General features: G+C 38.0%; 1 protein-coding gene across 1 annotated transcript; it reads left to right on the top strand.

The window, feature by feature from the left end:
* Positions 1-201: 201 nt before the first annotated feature.
* Positions 202-7,780, top strand: LOC107817087 (copper-transporting ATPase RAN1). Its single transcript, XM_016642867.2, has 9 exons — positions 202-607; positions 2,063-2,677; positions 3,161-3,590; positions 3,741-4,066; positions 5,150-5,208; positions 5,319-5,661; positions 6,047-6,247; positions 6,339-6,596; positions 7,256-7,780. The coding sequence occupies exons 1-9, from the start codon at positions 338-340 to the stop codon at positions 7,730-7,732; spliced, it is 2,979 nt and encodes a 992-aa protein (XP_016498353.2). The 5' UTR covers positions 202-337; the 3' UTR covers positions 7,733-7,780.
* Positions 7,781-8,880: the final 1,100 nt, after the last annotated feature.

The raw sequence follows: 8,880 nt of genomic DNA, 5'->3' as shown, positions 1-8,880 counted from the left end.
TCTTTAAGCACTACATATTTTAAAGATCTTTTTTTTTTCCTCTTAAACTCGGTACAAAGTTAAACTATATTATCTAAGCACAAATTCTATATACAGTAGTATTTCTTCCGACGCACAAGGACATTCTCGTCAATTCATGAATATTCTCTCTCCTCTACCCTTTCCCCTTTTTTGTTTTTTTCTTTTCCATTTTCCAGAATTCCCTCTTTGTATACTTACAAATTCAATGTCTTCCCACTTCCATGATCCCTATTTTCTCTCGCTACATATGCATATGCATATATTATACTCCATACAAAAAATCATTACATACATGTGATTCTCTCGTGGGTATTAGATGGCTCCTACAATGAGGGACGTGCAGTTGACGGCTGCCGGAGATGGCGCCTTTGAGGAAGTCAGATTATTGGATGCTTATGACGAAGAGGATTCCGATAAATTGAACGGTAATTTGAGGAGGATTCAAGTAAGAGTTTCGGGAATGACGTGTGCAGCTTGTTCAAATTCCGTGGAACAAGCTTTGATGGGGGTTGATGGTGTTTTTAGAGCTTCTGTTGCTTTGCTTCAGAATAAGGCTGATGTTGTTTTTGATCCTAATTTGGTCAAGGTTGACTATTACTTCATTGCTTCTTTCAGCTTAATTGTTTAGTTGTGTTTTTTTCCCTTTATCATTATTTTTGTGGGGTGTTGAATAAATTAGGAGTTTTGAGTTCAGTTTTTAGCATTATTGCGATCTTTATGCTTTTTTGGGGACATGGGTTGGCATTAATTCCTAATTCTTTTGGGGGGGGGTTTTAGTGGGTTTGTTGTAAAGCTTGGATCTTTGTGTGATTTGCCTATGTGATGATATTTTTCCTTTTTCAGCTTCATGATTATATTACCTAACTGTGGTTTGCTTTGCTGTGACATGAAATGGACCTCATAACACAAACTGATATTCTGTCATGGGGGTGCAAATTATAGGCTTAAGGAACGAGAAGCTGATTTTTATTTTATGTGGCACTATTTACTTATTAGTTCGTTCAAAAAAAATGACACCTTTCTATGTTTGGAATTTATTTGACTTTTAACTTCTCAATTTACTATTAGTGACATGCTTTTTAGCCACTACTCGTGGCATGTTTAAGACCATAAGTTCCAAAAGTCTTTCTTTCTTTCGTAAATTCCGTGCCTAGTCAAACTACACCAACTAAATTAAACAGAGGGAGTACTAAGTTACAACTGTCTCTCCCAATAGACTATTAACTAGGTTGCCACCATCTTTTTCTATTGGTGGAAGTAAGTTGTTTGCCTTGATGGAGCCGTTCATTTCTAAGTTTGATATGCAACGGAATTGAATTCACTTTGCTCCTAGCAAGTGTTAGTTTCATGTTCATTATTAATATATACTTTCTGGTATGTAGAATTTATATCTGATGAACATATGACTGCAAAATGCAGCTAGTTTGGGATTGAGAGTAGGTAATTGATTAGATTTATGACTACAAACAAGTGAACTGGGATAGACTTTTAAAATATCTCAATAGTTAAAGCTAAAAATTATGTGTGTAGGTTGATCTTGAGATGCCTTCTTTTTGGTCTTCTTTTAATTTATCATCTACATTTTAATTTGGTTGGGTTTGACTGCGCATATTAATCATGTTTTAGCTTTCTGTTGTGTTTTTTGGTTTAAAATCAAGGAAATTCCGCTATATTCAAGTTTGTATTTCCCTGTTAGACTTGTCTCTTAACAGTGCCTTAGATTGTTGGACTGACATCTTTTAGTTCCATATAGTATTCTTGTCTGGCTTGCAGTTTCAAAATATGAAAAGGAGAAGGAAAATAGTCAGGACGCCCACGGGATTCTCTGGTTAACCTAAGAAAGAATGGCATGACTATCTGTTCTTCATAAAACTGTTATTAGTAAATACATAAATATTTGTGCTTTTGGCTGGTTCTTGCTGAGATTGTGGCAGTGCTTTGTTCTACTGTTAGCATTGTCAAACACCATCATGATTTTTTTTAATGGTGTATATTAGCAGCTAGATGCAAATATCAAACCATTGTCCCCTTTTATTTTCAGGATGAAGAGATTAAAATTGCTATAGAAGATGCTGGGTTCAAGGCAGAGGTTCTTGAAGAACCTAGTGCATCTTGCACAAGCCAACATGGAACTGTATTAGGACAGTTCACGATCGGTGGTATGACATGTGCAGCTTGTGTAAATTCTGTTGAAGGTATCCTAAGAAAGCTTCCAGGAGTAAGAAAGACAGTAGTTGCTTTGGCTACATCACTAGGCGAGGTTGAATATGATCCATCCATAATCAGTAAAGACGATATAGTGAATGCAGTTGAAGATGCTGGTTTTGAAGCTTCCTTTGTACAGAGCAGTGAGCAGGACAAGATTGTACTTGGGGTGGTTGGAGTATCTGCTGAGATGGATACGCAGTTGTTAGAAGGCATTCTTTCCAAGTTGCATGGTGTCAAACAGTTTTATTTTGATAGGATATCAAGAGAACTAGAAGTTGTCTTTGATCCTGAGGTTCTTGGCTCAAGATCCTTAGTTGATGGTATTGAGGGAGGAAGTGGTGGAAAGTTTAAGTTGCTTGTTAAGAACCCTTACACAAGAATTGCTTCTGGAGATCTTGAAGAATCCTCAAGCATGTTTAGGCTATTCACAGCAAGTTTGTCTCTCAGTGTAAGTTACCCTTTTCGCTACTGTTCTAGAACTGCAATCCTCTCCTCTGTTTTTTACCTCCCTCCTCTAGTGCCTGCCTATCCCTTCCCCCTCTCCTCTGGATGGTGCAGGAAGGTTGGAAGGGCACGACTTAAATGTTCTATTGGAGACTTCTAACTGATAGGCATGGTTTCTGTACAATGAAAACTAGGCTAGGAGTTGCTATCCCTGCAAGAAAGGGAAATATCCTGTCTGCCACCACCATCATTAAAAATTTATGTAATTTGGAGTTTCAAACTATAAGACTCCTTATCCTTAATGTTAATTCTTTTAAGCCAGATGCTAATCTGGAAATTGTTGAATGAGAAATGTGTGCTTGTAACTTCCTATTATATGCTGGGATTGACTCGCGGTGCTGCTAACAGTTAAAACTGTGTCCATCCTCTTTTTCTCCATTCAGTTGTTAAGACTTTTTGTTATCTAACATCTATATATTTGTGCCAGGTTCCTCTATTTCTCATGCGAGTCGTCTGCCCTCACATACCTCTGCTTTATGCTTTATTACTTTGGCAGTGCGGTCCCTTCCTAGTGGGTGATTGGCTAAAGTGGGCTTTAGTGACTATTGTCCAATTTGTCATTGGTAAGCGTTTTTATGTTGCAGCAGGAAGAGCACTTAGAAATGGTTCCACAAATATGGATGTCTTAGTTGCAGTGGGAACTACAGCTTGCTATGTTTACTCTGTATACGCGCTACTTTATGGTGCAATTTCTGGATTCTGGTCTCCCACTTACTTTGAAACAAGTGCCATGTTAATAACATTTGTACTTCTGGGAAAGTACTTGGAAACTCTTGCAAAAGGAAAGACGTCAGATGCTATCAAAAAGCTCGTAGAACTGACTCCAGCTACTGCTACATTGCTTGTCAAAGATAAAGGTACAAGTATTCAGAATTTCTTTTAATGTTTCAATAATAGTACCTATCAGGATTTTTTCTGTCAGAGTTGCAATATACTATTACCAAAACGCAAAAACCAATGTTGATAACAAAGGACTGTCACTGAAGTTATGTTTAATCTGTCTTTAGGTGGAAGAATCATAGGACAAAGAGAAATAGATGCTTCGTTGATTCAACCTGGTGATATTCTTAAAGTGCTTCCTGGTGCAAAAGTTCCAGTAGACGGTGTCGTTGTATGGGGTTCAAGTCATGCTAACGAGAGTATAGTCACTGGAGAATCTGTTCCTGTTCTGAAGGAGGTCAATTCAGTAGTCATTGGAGGTACAATCAATTTACATGGTTCACTTCACATACAGGCTACAAAAGTTGGCTCTAACACAGTTTTGAGTCAGATTATATCGCTGGTCGAGACAGCGCAGATGTCAAAAGCTCCTATTCAGAAGTTTGCTGACTATGTGAGTATCATTTGGCATATCTTTTGTCAAAATAGTTTCATGACTTTTGTGCAAATTAACTGTTTTAGTGGTGTTGAACTTTATTATATTTGCTTGCTCTAGGACAAATGACTGACTGCATTGGAAAAGCACTAATGAATAATTGAATAAGTCTAAGAATGTCCATGTAGGAACTACAAACCTCCTTTCTTTCCATTACATACAGTTCATCTATGCTGTCAGATGTTCTCCCAGCATTCCTCTCTAAATGTTGTAGGGGCACAAGTCTAGAGCTGTGGTATCGAAAATAGATGAGAAAAAGAACTCATCTCTTTACTTAGTCAGAGTCATTGTTTTACTCTTTCTATCTGCATGACTGCTTTCTTATATGCTGTCCTGCTATTATCCTCCTGGATCTGTAAAGTGCTTGTTGCAGTTTGATGCTTTGGGCGAAGCATGTTTCTATTTATTTTTTTGACCACATCAAATATTGGATTGCCAATTAGAACTTCCAACAGCTTAAGTAGCTGAAAATCATAACAGTTTAGGTTCGACTAGTAAATTTCTTATTCAGTTTGCTTTTTTTCTTGACCACTAAATTGAACTTCGGATTTTGTACATCAATGGGCATGGCCAAACTCTATCCTTCGTTGTCCTTGTCATGTTTTGTTAATGGAATTCTATTTAATAAGTGTGTGATAAAGGGACAACTTAAAGAGTGAATTTGTTGCAGGTTGGAGTTTATACAACTTCAATAGCATGTCTCAGTGGTCAAGAAACAATAAGCAAACTGAAATAAAGAAATTCATTAGTCGAACCCAAACTTTATCCTTTGCCGTCCTTGTCTTTTCTTGCTACTGGAATTTTATCTAGTAAGTGCATGATAAAGGAACCACTTAAAAGGGTGAATTTGTTACAGGGTTCGAGCTTATACAGCTTCAGTAGCATATCTTAAGTAGTACTTAAAGTATCAAAGAGCGTCTTCACTTCTTTATCTTTTCCTCTTTTGATTTTTGAATCTGCAGTTGAATTCTTGATCTAGCATTGTATTTCATGTTGTGAGCTGCCAGAATTTTCTCATTATGGTTATCTTTTGACTTTCAGATTGCAAGCATTTTTGTCCCGACAGTTGTAACTTTGTCTTTATTTACGTTCTTGGGATGGTGAGCTTCTCTTAACTATTCAATTTGCAATTGTCTGCTATGCCATAATATATCACCAATAATTTTCTTGTTGTGTGCCTTAATACTGGATAAGTTATTACACTCACCAGGTATGTTGCTGGGCTTCTTGGAGGCTATCCAGAAGAATGGCTGCCAGAAAATGGCAATTATTTCGTGTTTGCTCTCATGTTTGCAATATCAGTTGTGGTGATTGCATGTCCATGTGCACTTGGTTTGGCCACTCCCACTGCTGTTATGGTTGCAACAGGGGTTGGTGCCAGTAATGGTGTGCTGATAAAAGGAGGAGATGCATTAGAGAGGGCACAGAAGATTAAATATGTGATATTCGATAAAACAGGTACTCTGACCCAGGGAAAAGCTACAGTTACGACAGTAAAAGTTTTCACAGAGATGAATCGTGGAGAATTACTTACACTTGTAGCTTCAGCGGAGGTACATTCAAATCCTCAAGCTAGTTTCCTCACCTTTTCCTTGTTCTCTTTTGATACTATCTATATGCTGCTTTCTTAATGAAAAAATAAGTAAGAAAGTAAAATACTGTTAACAAAGAGCAGTCACTTCTGAAATAATGAGAAGAGCACACAACATTAAAACAAAGAGCGTTCTGTTCTCTTTCTTTTTCCTTCCTTTTCTTCCTTCATAAACCACTACCTGATTTCTATATCGAGCTTTTAGCAGCCTTTTTTTCTCTCGCTAAGGCAGTCATTTGTTGCTATGATGTTTACGTCCAATATGGCAATGCCGTTCATTTAAACCAGCTGTAATGTTCCAAGAACTACTTTCTAACATCAACTACAAAAATATGCTTTATATGTAGGCTAGCAGTGAACACCCCTTGGCTAAAGCCATACTGGAGTATTCTCGCCATTTCCATTTCTTTGATGAACCTTGTGACACCAAGGAGTCTCAAAGTAACAGTGAACAAGCCAAGTTCTCTGGATGGCTTCATGATGTCTCAAATTTCTCTGCCTTGCCTGGAAAAGGCGTGCAATGCTTCATAGAAGGGAAATGGATCTTGGTGAGTTCATTGATATGTGTAGATTTCTGGAGAGGAAGATAAGCTTTCTGTAATCAGGAAATAGTGTTGATTTCTTATGTTGCTGTGACAGGTTGGTAACCGGAAGCTGATAACAGAAAACGGGATAACCATACCTTCCAATGCAGAAAGTTTTGTTGTAGAGATGGAAGAAAGCGCCAGGACTGGCATTCTTGTCGCACGAGATAATACTATCGTAGGTGCTATCGGGATAGCAGACCCACTGAAGAGAGAAGCAGCTGTTGTTGTAGAGGGGCTCCTGAAAATGGGCGTCAAACCTGTCATGGTCACTGGCGATAATTGGAGAACAGCTCGTGCAGTTGCTAAGGAGGTGTGTATCTTAATTCAAACTGATAATACAAATGTTTATATGCAATGTAATATTAATTTGCCAATGGAGTATAGAGAAACTGATGCCTCAGTTCAATTCCTGGAACTAGTCTTTTGCTTTTCTAATTCTCTTCCTTCCATTTTCCCCATGTTTGACTTGCTTCTTAATAATATTAAGCCATCAGTGCAACTATACCTTGAAAAATAAGGCCCACCCTTCTGAAACTTAAAATTGTTCACAGCTATGTGCTAAGCTGACTTCCATCAGCTATGGACTTCCTGTAATAAGGCTGAGCAAAGTTCACATGCATGTTCTTCTTAAACAGCTGTAATGATGCTTATGGTAATTTGTGGCCATTGATTCCTTGTCTTTGTTGAACTGTTGGTATTTGAGAGAATCCACCATATGTGAGAGTGATGCGGAAGGTGCGAGTGCTATGAGATAAGTACAGAGATAGTTATCCATGATGTAGCCAGTTTGCTGAGCTCAAAGTTGCTATAACAGGGGTTGCAGTATCATTGAGTTTCGTTACAAGGCATTGTATAGATGCTGTACCATTTGAGTTTTATTCCATGCACATGCAGTTTATCGATGATCCTTAGACAGGCTACAAATTGTAGATTAAATGCAGTAGCTTTGCTTGTCGTTTTGCATTGCAGGTTGGCATTCATGATGTTAGGGCAGAAGTATTGCCTGCAGGAAAAGCTGAGGTCATCCGTTCATTTCAAAAGGGAGGAAATGTAGTTGCTATGGTAGGTGATGGAATCAATGACTCGCCTGCATTAGCTGCTGCTGATATCGGTATGGCAATTGGAGCAGGGACTGATATCGCAATAGAAGCTGCTGAATACGTGTTAATGAGGAGCAACTTGGAGGATGTTATCACAGCTATAGATCTGTCAAGGAGGACATTTTCCCGCATTAGATGGAATTATGTCTTCGCCATGGCATATAATGTGATTGCGATCCCAGTGGCTGCTGGTGTTTTCTTTCCTTTAACAAAGCTCAAGTTGCCACCTTGGGTAGCTGGTGCATGCATGGCTATGTCATCTGTAAGTGTTGTATGTTCTTCTCTGCTTCTAAAAAGATACAAGAAACCCAGACTTACTGCTATACTGGAAATAACTGTAGAATAGGAATAAGGTAAAAAATGGTAATAAAATTGAGCAAGAACTGGAAATCAAGTCTTTTTGTGTACTTCTCTAACTCCCCCCCCCCCCCACGGGCCTCTCGTTTCCATTTTTAATCATTTTCTTAGTTTCCATGGTGGGTGAATTTTCTCACCATGTAGTGTAAGTACGAAAAAACTTATATGCAGTGCTGGTGTTTGCACCAAACTACATTAGTTAACTTTGGTTAAATTGAGGTGACAGTGTATATATATATATAAAGTAATCATGGTTAGTGATAGAAGGTGCATATGAAAGACACAATTTGTATGTTTATTGGTTGGTTTGGTGTAAACACAAGTTGTGTGTGTGTGTGGGGGGGGGGGGGGGGGTTGTAAGATTCTTCGAAACATTTTGTAGGGCCTTGAACAAGAAGAGGCAAAAATGAGTGGATAGGAAATATAAATTGTACAAAGTTGTTCTAGCCTATGTTGCGCAGACTCTCCAAAATGCTGTCGCACTCGTGTCTGGTCCTCTAAAATATACTATTTTTGGAGGATCACGCACCCGGCGATATTTTTCGGAAAGTCCGAGCAATATAGGTTCGAGCTGAAATACTTGGAATAATTCTACCATTTGTACTAGGAGTAGCCTTTTTAGTGCTAGTTGAACGTAAAGTAATGGCTTATGGCCACCATTGAAAAGGTCATCATGTAGTAGGATCATTTGGATCGTTACCACCTCTAGCAGATGGTTTGAAATTGACTCAAACAGAAACTATTTCATCAGGCAATGCTAATTTCTTCCTTTTTAGAAAGGTTCCAGTGTCTACATTTGTGTTAAATTTAGTCACTTGTAGGGGTTGACGTTTGCGAAATTTAGATTGTATATGAAAATTTCGGTTTTGATTTGACTTTTGGATTGAAGAAAGTACATTCCAAATGCAATCCAAATAAGTTTGGATTGGATTGGTTTTTTTAATTTATTTTTAAGATAAATCGGTTTGGATATTTTGAGTTTTCTGGTGTAAACCATATGAGTTGAGCTACTTCTTACAAAAATAACATCCAGATAAGGTGTTTCCAATTGTCCTAATAGTTCATCACTCTCACGACAAGCATCCAAATCCAAATAAAGTATTCACGTAAGCTATTATTACCATTATCAAGGAAACA

Source organism: Nicotiana tabacum, chromosome 3 (assembly GCF_000715075.1).
Source record: "Nicotiana tabacum cultivar K326 chromosome 3, ASM71507v2, whole genome shotgun sequence".
Taxonomy (NCBI): domain Eukaryota; kingdom Viridiplantae; phylum Streptophyta; class Magnoliopsida; order Solanales; family Solanaceae; genus Nicotiana; species Nicotiana tabacum.
The sequence above is the reverse complement of the archived record's forward strand: the minus strand, read 5'-3'. Positions and strand labels throughout refer to the sequence as shown.

Coding starts and splice junctions, on each gene's coding strand:
- LOC107817087 (XM_016642867.2), top strand. CDS start 338: ATGGCTCCTACAATGAGGGACGTGCAGTTGACGGCTGCCGGAGATGGC. Junction 5,209..5,318: donor TTATTTACGTTCTTGGGATG/GTGAGCTTCTCT, acceptor TACACTCACCAG/GTATGTTGCTGGGCTTCTTG. Junction 6,248..6,338: donor TAGAAGGGAAATGGATCTTG/GTGAGTTCATTG, acceptor TTGCTGTGACAG/GTTGGTAACCGGAAGCTGAT.